Source organism: Protopterus annectens, chromosome 11.part0 (assembly GCF_019279795.1).
Source record: "Protopterus annectens isolate FY-2018-M chromosome 11.part0, PAN1.0, whole genome shotgun sequence".
NCBI classification, from domain to species: Eukaryota; Metazoa; Chordata; order Ceratodontiformes; family Protopteridae; genus Protopterus; species Protopterus annectens.
In genome coordinates this window covers 36,103,082-36,125,150 of record NC_056745.1, presented here as the reverse complement: position 1 = coordinate 36,125,150, position 22,069 = coordinate 36,103,082, and the positions used below count along the sequence as shown (strand labels likewise).

General features: G+C 41.8%; 1 protein-coding gene and 1 long non-coding RNA gene across 2 annotated transcripts in view; one reads left to right on the top strand and one right to left on the bottom strand.

Moving 5' to 3' along the window:
• LOC122815152 overlaps window positions 1–2,920 on the bottom strand; it is a 160,403-nt gene extending 157,483 nt beyond the window's left edge. Inside the window, exon 1 of the mRNA XM_044087406.1 lies at window positions 1,624–2,920. Within this exon, the coding sequence (XP_043943341.1) occupies window positions 1,624–2,566 (943 nt within the window). The 5' untranslated portion in view covers window positions 2,567–2,920. The remainder of the gene's footprint in view (window positions 1–1,623) is intronic.
• LOC122815153 overlaps window positions 2,467–22,069 on the top strand; it is a 56,856-nt gene continuing 37,253 nt past the window's right edge. The window contains exon 1 of the long non-coding RNA XR_006366932.1: window positions 2,467–2,567. This is a non-coding gene — a long non-coding RNA (uncharacterized LOC122815153). The remainder of the gene's footprint in view (window positions 2,568–22,069) is intronic.

Genomic DNA, 22,069 nt, shown 5'->3' with positions numbered 1-22,069 from the left:
TTGTGCTTGCCTGTACCTCTGAGAACTATATGCCGAACAGGAGGGGTCCCCCATGACTGAGCCCTGGAGAACACCACTTGTAACCAGTTTAGAGTCGGACCTAGCTCCCGCAACTCTGACCATGTGGGTTCTGGCCATGAGCCAGTTGGCAACCCATCTTGTGACATAGGGGTTTATGTTCAGGCTGGTGAGCTTGTCTACAATACCAGAATGGGGAATGGTGTTGAAGGCCTTTGCGAGGTCTAGGTAGGCTGTGTATACCACCTTTCCCTACTCTATAGCTTTGGTAACTTTCTCAAAGAAGTCCACCAGGTTTAGGAGGCATGATCTGCCCTTAAAAGTCGAACTGGGTAGGGTCCACTGTTTTGAGGTTCCCAATGTCTCTATTAATGAGTTCCATGATGATGCGCTCCATAGCCTTGCAGACCAAGCTAGTCAGGCTTATAGGGCGATAGTTACCGGGGTCTGTTGTGGCTCCACCTTTGTGGAGCGGAATAACCGTTGCTGTACGCCATCCCTGTACTCCTCCCTTATCAGACCCATTATTGAGTACAATACCCCCCTAGCCAAGCACATGCAGCAGCAGGAGAGACCACGGAGGTTCCTGACCAGGAAAATCCAGGTCTCAAAAATCTGTCCTATACAGATAGGCTAAAAGCCCTGTCCCTCTACTCAGTCTCATACAGACTGCTCAGAGGTGACCTGTGCCTGGCATACAAAGCCATCTCAGACCCAGCATTGATGAAGTTGATGCATATCCTTAAGTCAAAATCCACTCATGTAACCCGCACACAAGGCCACAACCTGGTCTGTGACATTAATAGAACTTGTTGGTGGGATAGATTTGTGTACCAGAGACTCCCCCCACCTGTGGCATAGACTCCCTCTCCATGTTAAGCAGAGTACCTCTCTAGCCCTCTTTAAGAGGAACCTGTACACTAAATGGGAAACAGAAAATACACCTCTGGGATCCCATGTGTCCCTGCTGGACAGGGGAAACAGGTGCTGACTTTGTGGGAACATGAAACTAGTCAAAAGGGAGAAACCGGTGCATAAAAGTAACCAATAATCAAAACAAAACACCGAAGTACCAGGCAGATAGGATCGGAGTTTAGATCTTTAATACACTTTTTTCTTCACCTTTGTGTATTAAAGATCTAAACGCCGATCTTGTCCGGTTGGTCCTTCAGTGTTTTGATTACTTGTGGGAACATGGGTGAAATTCTTGGCTGGGCTTATAAGGGCCTCCAGACCAATAGCCTAGTATCATTCTATGAACCTATAAATCATACTAATAAAGTTCACATACATGAACTAATTGTTGTAACAAATAGAAAAAAGTTGAAATATATTTCACGTCCAACAATTCTACAGACTTCACTGCGTTTCATGTTTGCTGAGGTCACAATTACCAAGGTAGGTGATGCCATCTGTACCTGTTTGAAAGTTAAGCATATCAAGTGCTAATAGAATCCAAACTATAGGATAGTATCTGAAATGGAGTACAGGGGAAGGTGTTGTGTAGCCACCCCAAGCAACCCCCACCCCCAAATTCACTCACTCACAGCAAAATCTAAATAATACATTTGAAATCACACTACGTAAATATACTGGGTAACTTACAGCGTGTTACTAGTATCTCGCTATTTGAATTTACACCGCTGTCCCTGAGACTATGAGTCAAATTCGGGTAACTTTCTTGACCACAAATAATGACAACAGGAAGCGTTTTTTCCAAGAGCCAGTAGTTTAAGGTTTCGGGCTGCGGTTTCTCAGGTTTCCATGCATTAGACAGCCTGGGTTGCCATGTTAGGGCGTCCAGGATCCGCCTTCTCATTGACAGCAGGGTCTCCTCTGGGGGTACCATTACCTGCACCGAGTCTTTCCACCAACACCCCTCTGCTGTCACCGGAATGTGCTCTAGCTGGTGGGCAGGCTCTATCCACAGCAGACTTTCCGCCTGAATCCGACATTCTTTTAGGGTCTTCTCATCTGGCAAAGTGTCCTTACCACTGCGAAGCACGTACCTCTCACCTTCCCCTGACAGTCCCAGCCATGTCAGCAGGCAGTCCTTCACCTGCCCCACCCGGTGGGACCTTCTAACCCAGAGCGCTGCATACCTGGTCCCATCGCCCGGTACAGGTGCAAACACCAAGAGATGTTCTTCGCCAGAAGGGGTCTTTTCATACCTCCTAGTTAAACAAGCCGCTCCCCGGGTGGTGCCACCAACTGCAACTTCGACAGGAACTTCATCCGACTGTGGCCTGCCACTGAGTTCCCAGATGTCAATGTCGCATGTCTTCTCCTCATCACCTTCCACTCGCTGATGCAGTACCCCTTGCGAGTTGGAGTGCCTTTTTTCCGGACTTGGTGAGTTGGACTGTTTTTTGTCCAGATTTTGCGACCACCCAGTAATAAGGCACATCTCCTCAAGCTGGAGTCCGCAGCAGCCGGTTTCGAACGCAGCTTTCTTCAGATCCCGAACACACTCCCTCCGCTGATCTATGCAAAAGGAAGCCACGTCTCTGCCGTCTGCGGCCTTCACCTTTACCAGTGTTTGGTTCATGGTACATCAGTCATGTAATCACACACTTCAGTCTGCCTCATTAGAATATTACTGTACAACTCTCCGCATTTTCGCAGAATCTACACATTTTTGCCGTGATTTTAGGTCCGCCTTCGTAAAATGTTAAGTTTTCTGGCAAAGTATTAAGGATTGAAGTTAATAAATGACAGTCGTTCGAGTTACAGTAACAGACTTCAAACTCGAAAATTCGTGCTAATGTACAATCTGTTATTCCATCAACTTTCTAAGTTTGTAATAGCAATATTTAAAAATTGTCCCTATTAACCCACTGGCGGCCGTTTCACGCAGAAATGGGCGTGGCCATACTGACCGACTGCCTAACAGCTGAGATGTAGCAGGCAAATGACGCATGATTGACACGCCATGCAGAGTTTGCCTATGACATCATGAATATTCATAGCGTAGAAGTAGTAGTGGTTCACTGTCTTCCTCGATGTAGTGCCATCTCGGGGTTGGTATATTTAAGTAGGGGTGTGGGCCCTGGGATGCTTGCCCCACCCCCTGCAAAAGCGAAGGAAAACACATTTATATTTGTGTGCGTGTGCGTGTGCGTGTGCGTGTGTGTGTGTGTGTGTGTGTGTGTGTGTGTGTGTTTTGGGTAACTACATCCCAAAAGAGTTGCCATCTTTTCAAATGCTCACAGTGGGACTTTTTTTGTAGAAAGTGAGATTTTGCAGTACAAAACATACCCATGGACAGTGCAAAGCACATAACTTCATTTTTTGCCAAAATAAAAGCTTCTTCTTGTATTTGAGTTGCTTATGCTATTTCATATAACATTTAAGTGTTTCAGATACAAAATAACTGTTTTATGCAACTATTAAAGAAAACATAGAAACTATTTTTGTCCTAAAATCTCAGGATATTTGCTGTTTTTTAGTTTTTTGTGCAGGACACAACTGCCCAAAGAGAGACAGGTGGTAACCCTACACACCAACAAAGCCCTGTGTCCATCGTATAAACAAACCAGAGAAGAAAATGTTACAATTGCCTTATGTACAAGGACCACCCTCTCCTCCTCCCAACAAGCTCAAATATATGTGAGAGATGCAACTATACAGCCAAACTGGAGGCTGAGCTCTCTCAACCCAAGACTGGCACAGTCAGGAGGAGAAGAAAACCACTCACATCACTAATCCAGTCTCACATAGACCTATCACATCAGCAAACCAAAGACATAAACCCGCAAAAACATACTCAGAGGCTCTAAATAAAAATCTGCCAAAGCAGCAGATACCTCCAAAGCAGACATCCAAGCAACCGCTACCCCACAACAATACCCACGTATCACATATTTCACAAAGTCAGTGTGCCACACAGTCACAGCCCTTAAGGCTAAACAACACACCAAATACACTTGTAATAGGTGACTCTATTGTCAGACACACTGAAGTCCCATTCACCAGACTGAACAAGGAGAAGGTCACTGTAAGCTGCCTGTCGGGTGCCAGGATCCGTCACATAACAAAAGCACTCAGGTCACTCCAAAGCAAGTACAAATATGACTCCGTCATTGTCCATGCTGGTGTGAATGACCTGAGACGTACCTCCCTGGACTACATGAAAAGAGACATAGAGGAGCTCTCTGATCATGTAGCCCAGGCCGGTATGACCCTGACCTTGAGTAGCATCTTGCCCTCACCAAGAATGATGCCACAGTATAAAGACAAAATGATCAATTTTAACAATTGGCTAAAGTATTGGTGTCATTCAAAGGGGATCCAGTGTCTGTCAGCCTGGGATGACATGCTCGACAAGCCACGTTGCTTCACTAGGGACGGCTTGCACCTGTCACCCCTGGGCTTTTGAATACTGGCTAAGGCTCTTGCCACCCCCATAGTGCCTTTTTTAGGCAAGGCTCAAAAGACAAACCCACCTCCATAGACAACACAAGGAGAAAAGAACTAAGGGTAATGCTACTCAACGCCAGAAGTCTAAACCTCAAGATGCATGCACTCAAGGCTCTCCTCAGTATGGAGAATATCGATATCTGTGCAGTAACAGAAACCTGGTTCATAGGTTCATAGGTTCATACTAGGCTATCTGCCCTAGGGCATTTATAAGCCTAGCCAGAATGTGTTTGGCTTTCGCCACCCATTTTAAATTTATTTTGCTATGCCCTTTTTCGAGGTTAGTATACTGTGTCTCTGTCTAACAGTGTCTAACAGTGACACAGAAGTGATACCCAGGGTAAACCTACGATCTCCCATCCACTCATCAAGATTCCTCTTGAACACTGGAGAGTCAATGAGGACTCTGCCTAACCTGGACTGGGATTTTATTCCAGAGTGAAGGGAGCTTCTAGGTTATGAATCTGTCCCTCCAGCATGTCCTAGCTCGATGGGATTTGGATTTTCTGAGGTGCAGCATGTCCATTAATTCCAGGTTGGACATGGCTTTATACGTCAGGCACATGGGGACTCTATGCTCCAGACCAGAAGTGTATCCCTCACTGGTAAGATCAGACCATAAACTAATCTCACAGGTATGTCTCAGGTCATTCACACCAGCATGGACAATGACTGAGTCATATTTGTACTTGTCTTGGAGTGACCTGAGTGCCAGACAGGCTGCTCACCGTGACCCTCTCCTTGTTCAGCCTGGTGAGCGGGACGTCAGTGTGCCTGACGATAGAGTCACCTATTACAAGTGTATCAGGTGTGTTGTTTAGTCTTAAGGGCTTTGACTGTTCGGCACACTGGCTTTGTGAGATATGTGTTGCACGTGTTTTGTTTTGGGGTAGCGGTTGCTTGGGTGTCTGCTTTGGAGGTCTCTGCTGCTTAGGCAGATCTTTATTTAGAGCCTCCGAGTACGTTTTTGTGTGATTATGTGTTTGGTTTGCTGTCGTGGTAGGTCTATGTGAGACTGGAATTGTAGTGAGTGTGGTTTCCTTCTCCTCCTGACTGGTTATGCCAGCACTGAGTTGAGATAGCTTAGCCTCCAGTTTGGCTATATGGTTGCATCTCTCACATGTGTTGGAATTTGTTGGGAGGAGGAGAGGGTTATCTGTGTACATGAGGCAGTTGTAACATTGCCTCAAGATTCCCAGATTCACCAGCTGGACCGGAGAGGAGATTGACAACTGACCTTTGGACATGCTAGAATAATATTGAGAATTCCTTAATAATTGAAAACAAGGGCCAGTGGGGAGTGAGGGTGTAGTGCTTTTAATTTTTAGTGCTGACATATAATTGCTTTAGTGACCAAGTGCCAGGTAACTTAAGTGCAATGTGTTACAGGTAACTTAAATGCAAAAACGACAAACAGTAACTTTCTTTCAAGTGAAACAAGGAAATAAGTACAGTAAGCAATGCAGATATCACTAGTGATCCACAGAAGCACTGAGAAGCCGCGTATTAGGTGGAATTAGCGTTCCAGGGAAATAACAAGCAAACAAACAACAAGCATATAAATAAAGCTAGATTCAGCAGGCCTGGATCTAGTCTATGCTACAGCAAACAAGGTGTACCAATTTCAGTAAGATACAGTTCAAATATTCAGGCACTATTAACCTTTAACCAGAAATTTCCAGCTCAGAAGGGCAGAGTCCAGCCTCTTTCCTACAAGAGTGCAGACCACGAACCTTCTTAATGTAAAATAACTGGCCTGAAGCCCAAGTGCTTAAACCAGAACTAATACACTTTAAGAATAACAGACACTGGGCTCTCAATCAGCAGTTCCCAACTTAGAAGGATGAAAGCTACCTGTCCTGCCACCACAGTGCATGCCACAAACCTTCCTAATGTAAAACAACTGGTCTGAAGCCCAAGTGCTTAATCCAAAAGACTTAGAATGATAGCTACACGTTAATCAAGTTACTACCAAGCAGTAATAAATACAATTGAATACTTTAGAGAATGCCTGGATTAGTGCTCAAGTTACACAAACAAAGCTAGATCCAGCAGGCCCAAATCCAGTCTATGCCACAGCAAACAAGGTGCACCAACTTCAGTAAGAAGCAGTTCAGATATGCATGCACTATAAGCCTTTAACCAGAAATTCCCAGCTCAGAAGGGCAGAGTCCAGCCTCTCCTCCCACAAGAGTGCAGACCACGAACCCTCTTAATGTAAAATAACTGGCCTGAAAGCCCAAGTGCTTCAGCCAGAATTAATACACTTTTAGAATAACAGACACTGAGCCCTCAATCAGCAGTTCCCAACCTAGAAGGATGTAAGCTACCTGTTCTGCCACTACAGTGCAGACCACAAACCCTCTCAGTGCAAAACAACTGGTCCGAAGCCCAAGTGTTTAAACCAAAAGGCTTAGAATGAGTTACACCAAGCAGTAATAAATACAATTGAGTACTTTTAAGATGATGCAAAAGTAAAATAAAGTAGGTAGAAACACAAGTACAGTAAAAGCAGATGATTTTTTTTTCTGAACAAGTGCTGAGATCAAAGAAACAGATTTGAGTGCTGAAACTAGAAAACTGGCTGGTTATAAGAAAAAAAAACTAAGCTAGAAGGCTTCTCTCCAACACAGAAGGGCTTGGGGGCTCAGAAGCCTACAAATAGTCTATACCACTTAACAGGAAAGGCAGGAAACAAGCTTAATTTTTTTTTTCTGTTTCCCAGATGCTCTCTTTGTACACAGTAGGAGTGCCTGAAATCAGAATATGATCTCACTTGAGTTGAGCAATTGAGATGGGCCCAGAAGGAGTATCCAGACACAAATTTACAAGAGGGCGGGCAGTTTCAAGGCCACTAAGATTAACACCAAAACAAAAACAGAGAGGGTGGGTGGGAGTACTTAACCCTTCTATGTATAGTTTGTTTAGCTCTTCTTGGAGTTCATGTAGGCGGGACACCATCTGGTCCCATGATGCTGTGTTTTTGCTTTGGAGGGCGCTCTTACCTGAGCATCTGAGATGTCAGGGGCCCGGGATAGATATTTGCCCTTTGGTGGGGGAAGTTTGCTGAACCTGTCAGCTAGGATGTTGGCAATGTCTGTGGGTTCAGTGTATTTTTTCATTTTGGACTAATTCTGAGCATATTGGGAATTACCACCCAGGTTCCTAACATAACTAAAGAAAGCCTTGTGATTATCCTTAGTGTCCTGTGCAATTTTCTCAAAGCTGGCCTTAGACAATTTTTATTTTTCTAATACTGATCAGTGATGCCTTCCTTTGGATTTTGCTCTATCATTTAGTAGCTTCCTCCTTCTATTGTATAGTTTGTTTATGGCTGGGGTCCACCAGACAGGATGTCTGCCTTTGAGGATTGGGTCTTGGTTTTATTTGGGATGATATCCATGCATTCCTGAAGGTGTTCATAGAATGTGTTTATAAAGGATTCTGCGGTCTGGGCCATATTTTCCACAGGCCGGGCTTTGAAGGATTCCACCTCTTGAGGTGTGAAATTTCTTTAGAGAAGTTTTCACTGTGGTTTTCTGGGCAGGGGTGGGGTGGATGTGAATATCCAGTGAGATTAGTTTATGGTCTGATCTTACCAGTGAGGGATACACTTCTGGTCTGGAGCATAGAGTCCCCATGTTGGTGATGATCAGGTCCAGTATGTTTTCCTCTTGTGGGAGTGGTAACAAGTTGTTCCATAGCATTTGAGTTTATAAATTCTAGGAACCTTTGGGCTAGGGTGTTGGAGCTAGAGTAATGCTCCCAGTCTATGTTTGGGTAGTTGAAGTCCAATATAATGGTGTTTGGAGAGACCTTCATATTTTCCAGTGTTCTCAGGAAGTGGGGTTCCTGGGTTTGGGAGGGTGGTCTGTAGCAGGCTATAAACTGGAAGGCAGTTTTACACTGTTGTTGCACATGGATAGTCTCTGATGCTTCGTGTTGCCACCAACCTGGAGGTGTGGGTATCTTTGATGAATATCGATCCTCCTTTGTGGTTCGTCGTTTTGGGGAAGCATGGTATGAGGTATAACCTGGTAGTGCTGGGGTGCTCTCAGGAGCCCTGAACCAGGTTTCTGTTACTGCACAGATATCGATGTTCTCCATGCTAAGGAGAGTTTGCGCATCTTGAGGTTTAGACTCGGGCGGGGGTTTATGTAAAACAACTGGTCTGAAGCCCAAGTGCTTAATCCAAAAGACTTAGAATGATAGCTACACGTTAATCAAGTTACTACCCAGCAGTAATAAATACAATTGAATACTTTAGAGAATGCCTGGATTAGTGCTCAAGTTACACAAACAAAGCTAGATCCAGCAGGCCCAAATCCAGTCTATGCCACAGCAAACAAGGTGCACCAACTTCAGTAAGAAGCAGTTCAGATATGCATGCACTATAAGCCTTTAACCATAAATTCCCAGCTCAGAAGGGCAGAGTCCAGCCTCTCCTCCCACAAGAGTGCAGACCACAAACCCTCTTAATGTAAAATAACTGGCCTGAAAGCCCAAGTGCTTCAGCCAGAATTAATACACTTTTAGAATAACAGACACTGAGCCCTCAATCAGCATTTCCCAACCTAGAAGGATGTAAGCTACCTGTTCTGCCACTACAGTGCAGACCACAAACCCTCTCAGTGCAAAACAACTGGTCCGAAGCCCAAGTGTTTAAACCAAAAGGCTTAGAATGAGTTACACCAAGCAGTAATAAATACAATTGAGTACTTTTAAGATGATGCAAAAGTAAAATAAAGTAGGTAGAAACACAAGTACAGTAAAAGCAGATGAATTTTTTTTCTGAACAAGTGCTGAGATCAAAGAAACAGATTTGAGTGCTGAAACTAGAAAACTGGCTAGTTATAAGATAGAAGGCTTCTCTCCAACACAGAAGGGCTTGGGGGCTCAGAAGCCTACAAATAGTCTATACCACTTAACAGGAAAGGCAGGAAACAAGCTTAATTTTTTTTCTGTTTCCCAGATGCTCTCTTTGTACACAGTAGGAGTGCCTGAAATCAGAATATGATCTCACTGCACTCAGTTGAGTGAGCAATTGAGATGGGCCCAGAAGGAGTATCCAGACACAAATTTACAAGAGGGCGGGCAGATTCAAGGCCACTAAGATTAACACCAAAACAAAAACAGAGAGGGTGGGTGGGACTAACTGAAGAGCAGAGTCAAAACTTCCAGTTCAGTTAATATTCCTTCAACACAGTTAAAATCAATTTAAATACTGTATTTTTTTTCAAGGCTCCTAAGAGCACTCCAGCACTACCAGGTTATATCTCATACCATGCTTTTTGGCCCCAAAACCCGGACCGAAACACAAAAGGAGGGGGAGTATCCGTATTCATCAAAGATACCCACACCTCCAGGTTAGTGGCACCGCACAAACAATCGGAGACCATCCATGTGCAACTAACAGTGGGCAAAACTGCCTTTCAGTTTGTAGGCTGCTACAGATCACCTTCCCAATCTCAGGAACCCCACTCGGCTTTCCTGAGAACATTGGAGAATATGAAGGTCTCTCCAAACACCATGATATTGGGTGACTTCAACTACCCAAACATTGATTGGGAAAACTACTCAAGCCCCAACACCCTTGCCCAACTGTTCCTAGAATTTTTAAACTCAAATGCTATGGAACAACTGGTCACCACTCACACAAGAGGGGGCAACATATTGGACCTGGTCATCACCAACATGGGGACTCTATGTTCCACACCAGAGGTAAACCCCTCATTGGTAAGATCAGACCATAAACTAATCTCACTGGACATCCATATCCCATCCCCACCCCCAGCCAAGGAAATCACTGTGAAAAATTTCTCAAAAGCAAACTTCACACTTCTCAAAACCGAGGTGGAATCCTTCAAAGCCCCCAGACCAGTGGAAAATACTGCCCAAACAGCAGAATCCTTCACAAACGCATTCTATGAGCACCTACAGGAATGCATGGATCGTGCTATCCCAAATAAAACCAAGACTCACTCCTCCAAAAGCAGGAGACCTGTCTGGTGGACCCCGGCCATAAATAAGCTATACAACAGAAGGAGGAAGCTACTACAAGATAGAGCAAAAATCACAAAAAGCGAAGGCATCTCTGATCAGTAATAGAAAGAAACTATGATCGCTCATAAAATCATCAAAGGCCAGCTTCGAAAGAAACATTGCCCAAGACGCTAAAGATAATCACAAGGCCTTCTTTAGTTATGTCAGGAATCTGGGTGGCAACTCCCAGATATGCTCTGAGTCAGTGCAAAATGGCAAAAAATACACTGAACCCACAGACATTGCCAACATCCTGGCAGACAGGTTCAGTGCAAACTTCTCCCCCCCTTCCCCCCCCTGCCCCCCAAAAGAGAAAATGTCTATCCCAACAGAATGTAGCCTCCCAGACATCACAGATGCACAGGTAAAAGCTGCCTTCTCCAAAGCAAAAAGCACAGCATCAATGGGACCGGACGGTGTCCCGGGCTGCATCTTACACGAGCTCCAAGAAGAACTGAACCCTCACATAAAGTCACTGTACAAACTCAGCCTTACTACAGGATATGTACCCAAAGAATGTCATACAGCAACAGTGGTCCCGCTCCACAAAGGTGGTGCCACAACGGACCCCGGGAATTATCGCCCTATAAGCCTGACTAGTCTGGTCTGCAAAGCTATGGAGCGTATCATCATGGAACTCACAAACAAAGACATTGGGAACCTCCAGGCACTGGACCCTACCCAATTCGGCTTTGTTAAGGGCAGATCTTGCCTCTTTAACCTAGTTGACTTCTTTGAAACAGTTACCAGGACCATAGATGAGGGGAAGGTAGTTCACACAGCCTACCTGGACCTCGCAAAGGCCTTCGACACAATACCCCACTCGGGCATCATAAATAAGCTTACCAGGTTAAATATCAACCCCTATATCACAAGATGGGTTGCAAACTGGCTCAGGGATAGAACCCACATGGTCAGAATTGCAGGTGCCATCAGACTCTAAACCAGTTACAAGTGGCGTCCCACAAGGCTCAGTCTTGGGACCTCTCTTGTTCAATATATACTTCTCTGAGGTACAGGCTAACATGGGAGGACTATGGCTGACCAAGTTCGCAGATGACTGCAAACTCAGAGCCATAATCCACTCTCTGGCTGACACAGGCATCCTCCAAAAGGGTCTCACAGAGACGGATACCTGGTGCCAGAGCCACGGCCTCAAGCTAAATGCCAAAAAGTCCATAGTCATCCCCTTTGGGAAAAATAAAGTGCCCACAAATTACCACATAGGTGGTCATCCATTAAATACGGAAGAAGTAATTAGGGATTTGGGGACCCAAGTAGATAGTAATCTCTCCTTTGACAATCATGTTGCCAAAGTGGTTAGAAAAACCTTCTATATAGCCCACCTTATCACAAAAGGGTTCACATTTAGATCAAGAGAGGTCATTGTGCCCCTCTACTCATCACTCATCAGGCCCATAATTGAATACAATGCCCCATTTGGGATGTACCTTACCCGACACCTGCAGCAACTGGAGAGACCCCAAAAGTACCTCACCAAGAGAATCACAGGCCTCAAACAGATGCCCTATGCAGTTCGACTGAAGAAACTCCAGCTCTACTCAGTTGCTTACCGCCTACTCAGAGGTGATCTCTGCCTGACGTACAAAGCCATGTCTAACCCAGAATTAATGGACATGCCCCACCTCAGGAAATCCAAATCCCTTAGAATTACACGCTCCAGGGACCTAAACCTCAGCACAGCAATAAATAGGACATGCTGGAGGGACAGATTCATATCCCAGAGGCTCCCCTCACTCTGGAACAGAATCCCAATTCATGTTAGGCAGAGCCCCTCACTGACCCTCTTCAAGAGAAATCTTAACGAGTGGATGGGAGATCGTAAGTTTATCCCTGGGATCTCTTCTGTGTCCCTGCTAGACAGAGGCACAGTAAAATAACCTTAAAAGAGCTATCTTCTATGACCTACTATACAGTAGCACAGTTAACGAATCTAAAATGGAGGCAAAAGCCAAACACACTCTGGCTAGGCTTATAAATGCCCTAGGGCAGATAGCCTAATATCTACCTATGAATCTATGAACATACAGACCACCATACTTGACAACTTCTTAGCGGCTCATGAGATTCGGATAAACTCACAATGGTGAAGAAAAGGGCAGTACTGTAGTGAACCGCCCAAAATTACTTCAAAGAATAAAGATTTCGTAATTTTCTTTCTGAAAGTTATGAAGAGTGAAAGCCGTTATTTAATAACTATAGCCCTCAATATCATTAAAACACATACAACTTAAAAGACACCCAAAATATGGGAAGAACATAAACAAACGACGCACGCTGGAGCCAACATAAAACGCAAGAAACACCCGACAACTTATCTCTATCTTCATAGCTCCTTAAAAAAATGGACGGGAGTCCAGGACCACTGTTTTCATACTGGGCAGCAATGCCGTGGCTCTCAATCTTCGATCTCCAAAATAAGGAACTATAGCCCTCATAATGGGAAAAATGGGCAAAATGTGGAACACTTACTTATAGCTTATTAACACTTCAACTAGAAAGGTCATAAGATGGTTAAACTATGTCAGTTTTACTTATAAAAAGTATCTTTAATTAATTAGTATGGTTTGTTTCTATTTGCAGTGGATATCAGATTAACAGTTCCTAACAATGTATGACAGACCCTTTAAATGAAGAATGTTGATAAACATGAACTTTTTTAGACACCGAAAGTGGCACGTCCATTCCTCGTAATGAGGTACACTTAGCACTGTTGTGTCTCTAGCAGGCAGCCATCATTAGATTCCTGTGCCTTTAACCCCAGCAAATATTAAAATCTTGGGAAGATTAAATTAATATACAGTTAGAAAGGAAGTGAAAACTCCAGTATGATGTCAGAATATGCAAAGTTTTTTTTCTTTCTTTTTTTTTTTTTACATTACTACATTGTATTAATACTTAATACAGTGTAACACAACAGAATAAATCCATTATATCCCTCTCAATTTTCACAAACAACTTTCATATCTTGGCAACAGTACAATCAATAGTGAACCTATGAACCAGGACAAATGTCCAGCGACACTTGAGATTTTCATGTTTTTCATAGAATAAGAAGCAGCTATTATTTCTTAGACGTTTTACAAAAATATGAAACACGAGGGCTAGTTCACTATTCAGAGTGAATGGTAGAGTTGCCACTTTTTCAAATGCCCAAATTGGGACAATTGTGGTACAAACATCAGATTTTGCAGGCCAAAACATACCCACAGCTAGTACAAAGGATGGAACTTCACTTTTTTCCTAAATAAAAGTTTATTCTTGCAGCATTTTGGTTACTTATTCTGTTTCTTATAACATTTAAGTGTTTCAAACATAGAATAACTGTTTTATGCAACTATTACATAAAATATAGGAAATAATTTTGCCCTAATATCACAGCAAGACATTGTCCCATTCAATTCTCAGCTAGAGCGTCTTCTGTGTGGAGGCATGCGTGAATGGGCGTGCCTTTGTTGAAGGTTGTGCATCAGGGCTGGTAACTCGGCATGTAAAAATCCACTACCAAACATTAGCATACCGGAGTTCCGCTGTGGCGACCCCTAACCGGGATAAGCCGAAAGACACAACAACAACAACATCTCTGGACATTTGCCAGTTTTACAATTTTTTGCAGTACACAACTGTCCAAAGAGGGACTGTCCCTCACAAAGTGGGACAGGTGGTAACCCCAGTGAATGGTATTACAATGCAACTTGCCTTGCACTGATTTGCTGAATTGGACTGCAGTGCCATTTAGCAGTTCATAGTCATCCATATTCTCAAAAGGGCAACAGCTCATCTCCCAGGAGTTGGTATGAATATGAGTTGCTCCATTTTATAGCTGAGCTTGTGCTAACGAAATTACAATGAAGCACTAACCATACCTCTCAACCTCTTAGAGCAAGAAATCTGGACAAAGTCATAAATAATGGGGGGGGTGTTAAAGGCCCAGCAATGGGGACAATTCTTAAATATTATGCTTACAAACTTATAAAGTTGAGAGAACAGGTTTTGCATTAGCATGAATTTTCTGAAGGGTATGAAGTCTGAAAATCAAATGCGTTTCATTGTTTTGTGACTTCAGTCCTGAATGATTTGCCACTGATTATCCAGAAAAAAAAAACAATTTTATGAAAAGCAGACCAAAACTATAAGGCAAAAATCTGGACATTCTATGAAAATTTGGACAGCTGTGAGGTGTGACATTAACACCTCCTTTGTCCAGACATACATATATACACTCACAACTGCCCCCCCACACACACATATACACCCAATTGTCATTCACTTGCAGACATCCACAGACCCATTCACACACTGCCCCAGTACTCTTTTACACACACAGACACACACAGACACACACACACACACACACACACACACACACACACACACACACACACACACACTGTGACACAGACATACACAGATATACACTCGTATTCACACACTTAACACAACTTTCTTGTATTGGCTATCTGTCTAGGATGAAGCAGTTGTTTCATGTTGCACATATTACCAACTTTGAAATACATAGAATTTGCCTGACAATGAATCATTCCACCATCTAGCAGTACCAATTGAGCATGTATCTCCACATTACTATATAGTGTAGGTGCTAATAGGAGTATACAGAGGCAGTGTCACCCTCCGTCCAAAGAAACAAACATAATGGACATACTTACAATTATAATTCAAAGACACACATGGACCCATTCACCCGTTGTCCCTGCACTCAAACACACTGTGACACACAGACACAAACATATATACACTCGTGTTCACCACAACTTGTCTATATTCACTATCTGTGTTGGATGAAGCAGCTGTTTCATCTTGCACAGATCAACTACTTTGAAATGTATTGAATTTGCATGACTATGACTCATTCCGCTGTGTAGCAGGAGGAATTAAATAGCTGAGCACATTATTATTATTATTATTATTATATTATTATATTATCTCCTCATTCTAGCAGTACTAACAAGACCACACAGAGGCACTATCATCCTCATTCCAAAGATACACACACACACACACACACACACACACACACACACACACACACACACACACACACACACACACACACACACTTATACTCACCATTGCCATTCACACAAAGACAGTCATAGATCCATTCATGCACTGTCCCAATACTCATACCTAGGGTCATAGTTAAGTACTAGGGTAGTTGCCTTTGCAGGCCATGGTAAGTCTATCCAGTTTTCCTTTTTGTGCTCCAAATAACCTATCCCATGTTGTTGTAGACTGGCTTTACCCATCCCATGATTGATAATTGAGAATAACTGGGATCATGCATTAAATAATTTGAGAAGACTCATGCATGTGATAAAGCTGCCTCTGTCCATTAGTAGTACAGGGTCAATCCTAGGGTACATTTTCAGTTTCTCATCCATAGATCTAAGTTGCACTTGGAAATGGACTGGGATGAACTCTGTTTTATGTGGATGGGGAGCCTGTTCCACAGCAGCAGTATGTACCTACACAAACACACACAGACATACACTCACACCATGACTTAACTATACTGGCAATCCAATCTGTTGTAGGGTGAAGAATTTTGTTTCATGCTGCACATATTCCTATCACTGAAGTGAACAGGTTGTGGTGCACTAGTGCCCTTTGGAACCTTTCCTTGGCCAACACTTTTGTAGTTTGGATGTCTCCCATCCTATGCAAGTTTTCTACCAGGGCAGTGTACCAGGAAGATCATTATCATATACCGCTGCAACAGACTACTTCATCAGCACATGGCACTCCATACCTCAATGGATAAAATGCACAGTGACAGTACTAAACAGAAAAGGGAGACTATGAATCAGAATGATCTTGTGACGTATGCAAGACAGCTTGCAATCATCTTGCGTACTTAACATCAGTTGACAAATACTGGCTGATGTCTTTATCATCAACAATCTTAAAAAGTACATCTCAAGCTGCACAACTTTTATTTATTTATTTTGACGTTTGTTTACTGGGAAAGTCTGACTGGGATGATATCGTATTTTTAGCTGTGAGGCCAGTGACCTACGGAGGAAAGCTCTACTTCGACATAATATGATTACAGTTAAAGTTATTACACAGCCTAACACAGAAAAATCAGCATATTAACTAATTAAAAACTCAGCTTCAGTTCATGCAGTATGAACCTATTTATTTATTATTTGTTTACCAGGAAAGTCTGACTTGGAACAAGCCAATTTTCAGCAGAGGCCTGGGAAGAAATGCTCCAGACACGTGTCTTTGTAACATGAGAGGAAACCCACATGAATGCAGGGAAGACATGCAGACTCCACACAGAAGGTACCGCAGCTAAGAATCGAACCAGAGAACCTCTTTCTGTGAAGTGACGATACTAACTTCTACGCCACTGTGCTGTCTATACTATTCATCCATAACGCAAACATTTTGACAGCTATTACAAGTTGAAAAAGAACATTATTTATAGATAAACTATTCACAAGTTGCAGTACATAGAAATGACATTAAACACACTAAGTACATTCTTTGGAATAGAGATGACTAGATAATATGGCCTAAGCAAAAATATATTTGTTCTTTATCTAAGAAATACATTTTACTAAATCCTTCTCACTTAGCATAATCAAAGTATGCTGGTGGTGGAAGGAGGAAAGGACTACGTCAGCCTGGGGTAATGCAGGAGCAGAGCCTGGGGTAATTCAGGAGCAGAGCCTGGGGTAGTGCAGGAGCAGAGCCAGGGGTAATGCAGGAGCAAAGCCTGTGGTAGTGCAGGAGCAGAGCCTGGGGTAGTGCAGGAGCAGAGCCTGGGGTAGTGCAGGAGCAGAGCCTGGGGTAATGCAGGAGCAGAGCCTGGGGTAGTGCAGGAGCAGAGCCTGGGGTAGTGCAGGAGCAGAGCCAGGTGTTATTTAGTAGTTGTTTGAAGGTGGAGAGGTTAGATGCACAATCTAATTTGCAGAGGGATATAATTCCATTTTAGCAACAGCTTACTGGTAGAGACTTTGACCAGAGGATTTGTAAGGTTTATATATGCTGAGAAGATGTTGTTTATTAGACTTGAAGCAGTATATCAGCCTGATAGGAACAGGGGATAGGAATAAAAGCAGGGCAGACATTGGCTTTGTGAATAATGCTATGTGTGGAAATAAGATCTATGTAATCTAAGTGGTGAGGCAGTTTGAGCCAATTCAAAACCTTAAGGGCAGTACAGTTGTAGTTATAGAATGGTTTGCTGGAGGCAAATTTTGCACTCTTATTATAGCATGCCTCCAGCTTTATTTTAACTGTAGCCCGAAGGTTGGTTAGGATGGGTGCACCATACAAGATGGATGGAAGGCGGTAAGTAGTGGCAAGAGTGAGCCTGGTGGTATTGCTAACAAAGTTTTTATGCCTGTAAAGCAGTCCTCATTTTTGGTGAGTCTTTTTTATGTTATTTTGAACATGAAGGTCAGATTTAAGGTTATCATCTATAATCACTCCAATAAGTTTTGTATGGGAGACTACTTCAATTTTAGTTTTATTTAGGGAAAATATTTTGAAATTTGATTTATCAGGCATGCATGATTTGGGAAAAATAGCAGTAACTTTGTTTTGTAGGGTTGAGTAATAACTGGGCATTATGGAGACATTTCTCAACTGAGGAAAAATCTTCTTGTATCATGATATGGAGGAATTCAGGCAAGTTCTTAGATGCATATCTAAGCTTAGAATCATCAGCGTATTGTATAAGAGAGGCTGTACCTAAGGAGGTATAGAGGTCTTTGGTAAACATGTTAAAGAGGAGGAGACCAAGAGCAGAGCATTGGGGTACACCTGCAGAGACATGCAACTATGGAGAGAGAGTGTTCTGTCATTTTACAGACTAGAGCCTGTCAGTTAAAGCTGTTGAACCACAGTAATGACAAAGGGAGCAGTCCAAGTTGAGACGGTTTATACGGGAATTTAAGGTGAGACACTGAATCAAAGTTTTACAGGTAAAGGAATAAGGAGGAAGCAGGTTCACTGGAGTCCCTGTTATTTGATTATGGTGTCAGTGAATAACAGGAGGGCACTAGGTGTACTGTATCTTGTGTAGATGCCATGCTGGGTGGATGTAAAGAGCCATTCTTGTATAAGATAATGCAGAAGTTGCTTATGAATACATCTTTCAGAATTTTTGAGGCAGGTGATAATATTGTATTAGGCTGAAAGTTAGAGACATCAGCCAAGATGCCACCTGTATGAAGAGGGACAATGTATGATTTTTTTCCAGACTGAGGTTACATAGGATTCGGCTGTTGATAAGGATAGAGACTGGGTATGCTATGGCATCTGTAGCTATCTTTAGGCATTCAATTGGGAGGTTGTCAGCTGCACTGGATGAAAATTTTGAGTTAAAGTAGAAGCTTTTTATCATTGATGTGGAGACAGGATGTTACACACCATGTTGTCACGTAACAAGTATCAATGATCATTTTCTCCATCATTGTCATATAAAGCTTCAGCTGATATGCAATAAGCTGTATTAATACAGAGGATTATGACTGGGTTTCTAGCTGTAACCAAGTTATGTGTTTGAGAAATGGATTTAATAAATGAACCTAAAGAGCAAGGCTTGAGAGGTAAGAATGGCGATGACAGGAGACCCAATTGCAATTTTTTCTAATACATGGGGAGGTTTAGCTACCCTGAAGTACTACCAGTTCAAAAAAATATGGCAGCATGAAATGTCAAACATCCTTTAAAGCTGCTGGCCAATCTCAGGAGGATATCACTTTAAACTGTTTACTTCAAAAATGAGAGACAAAACTAAACCTACTCAAGGAGAAGGGCTCTAAATCAGAGACACTTTTAAACATTCGTATGAGAGACTACTTGAATTAACATACATTTATTGAAATAAAATAAATCTGTAGGTAGTGTAATTATTACAATTATTTGTCAATGTAATCCACCAGCTTTTTACAAGTATCACTGATCTTAGGAGGGGGAGGCAAAGTTTTAAATCAAAATTAGGAACAGTTGAGAGGCATGAGTGCATTTTGTTTCTGGTTGGAATTCATGTGGCACGGCAAAGGGAATTAATGTTTTAAAGCTATCTGCTTACTTCCGGTGCAGTACTTTGGTGATTATCATCTTTGTGGTCAGCAAAATGTTCATTTATTATTAATTGTGAGGCCTTTGCATAAAAATCTCACAGCAATAAGCTTGTAGTGCATGAAGTGCCACAATTACACTCTGAAATTAGAAAAAAAGATAACATTGTCAATCTTTTGGCTAGCACAAGACCCGATCCTAACAGCGTTAAGGTGTATGTAGCAAAACCTTGTTAAGGACACCTTACGAGCTGTCAAGATTAGGTCAGAGAACAGTGATAGCTGACAAAGAATAGTCAAAGAAGGTAAAAAACAGCTTTGAAAAGCTGTTATAATTTCACCCTGGCACACTTGTGTGTGTGTGTGTGTGTGTGTGTGTGTGTGTGTGTGTGTGTGTGTGTGTGTGTGTGTGTGTGTGTATATATATATATATATATATATATATATATATATATATATATATATATATATATATATATAAATAAATATAACAGAATGAAGTGTCTAATAGCTTTTAAAAGCTGTTTTCCTTTCTTCCAGAGGAGCACTTTGTTTCCATCTACTATATCTGATTATGCAGAATGTCCTTGATTTTTCCTCATATGTTTGCCCTGTCTCTCATAAACTTTTTGATTTTTCTGATAAATCACAGTGTTACACTTAGTCAATAATGACAGAAGTCAGAGGTCCATGTTTGTTATTGTGCAGAAAATACATGTTAATACAAAACCTGTTGTTTTGTTAACTTTTTAAGTGCATTACATCAATGTTTAAAACAGTCCCTGAGTTTGAATCTTTGTCATTTCATTATTTTTGGATTTGTCTAGAATTTTTAAGCAACAAGGACGAGCAGGGTTCCGGACAAAAATAACTTCATGCTATGCATTTCAACAGAGTAGAATGCTCCCCTTTATTATAAAGAACACAAATATGTGGGGGACTAAGCAAGCAAGGTCTTGTCTCCCAAAACAGAAGAAACTTCATTTTTTATATTATTAAAACTCACCTTTGTATTATGTTGCTTACTAAGAATCTGAAGACCCCTTATCTCTTCCTTTTCTGGAACTTTCTATGCAGTCAATACTCATGTTGATAATGAAAGAAAACTAAAGACAGGCCCTGGCTGTCAGGATACTTATTGAAATAAGGTGGATTCCCCCCAAAAATATGTATAAACTAAACATTGTTTCCATTTTACACTTCTCCCTTCACAGTCCCCCATTTGATGCTTTAAAACATTGCTCAAGGCAGGTATTTCCTAATGACTGGACAATAACAACAGGTTTCCAAATGGATAGAATTTTTTTTTACACAAAATCAGACATTCATCATATACTGTTTCCTTCTGTCCTTGACATGCAAAATGCTTCTACAAATGCTTAGCAAATATGGTTTTGTGAGAAATTAACACATTCCTATGCTTATACAGAATAAAAAGACAGATCAGATATCTTTCGATTTCAAATTCTTTTCCAACTAGATCATCTTTTAACATATTTTCTTCACTACTCTCTCTTTCATTGTGATTTTCTTCATTTGTGGTCAGTGTCAATGTTTCCACTCTATTATTAATATGCATATTTTGTAATTTGATACTTTTTTCTAGATTAAAGAAGCTTTGTGATCAACATTTTGCACATAAAATAATACCTAAAATAATAATAATAATTGCAATAAGCATAAAAAATTCCAAAATACTTCATCTCCACTCAAAAAACAGATTAGTCAACCAGAACAATTCAGAGCTATCAGGTTCTTTTCCATAAGGCAGCTCTGCAACCTCTTCTATAATTTATAGGTGAGTGCAAATGGCATGCTGATTTATCTGGGATAAACAGGCAGCACTCCATTTTGTTGAGTGCACATGAACCATCCTTAGATGCAAGAGTGAAATCAAGAGCCATTCAGTTCTGCAGCACCACACAGCTCATGGCAGTCATTTCAGTTGTAATCTGATTTATTGTTATGGTTAGCTGCACAAACATAATCACGTGGTTCTCAGCAGGGTTAAGAGTTGGACATCGAATGACCTGCAAAAAAGGGTTATTAAGCAAAAATAATTCATATTTGGACAATAATATAATAGATACATACTGTGTTTTGATTCTTAGTAACAAAGCTTCTACAGAATGTCAAACTGACACAAAAGGCTCATGCCTGAGAGTTAGAGCAGCCACCAATTCTACTATGAGAGCCATGGCAACCATCACTCTAAGAGAGTAGTGGAGGACAGCTGCTATAGGATCAATATTTGTACTGAAATAAGCAACTATCACTTATGTGTTGTGCTAATAATCCTAATGCTACTGTATTCCTTTCATAACAGAACAGAAAAACTCTCTTTCAATAATCATTTAATCCAAGAGCAGGAGAGATAGAAAGAAAAGGCTTTAGAAGGACAAAAGCTTGTTCATGTTGCTCCTGCCATTGCAAGGAATCAGGGGTGTCTTTCTTTAATAATTCTAAGAATGGTTTTACTACTTCCACATAATTGGAAATCAACTGTCAGC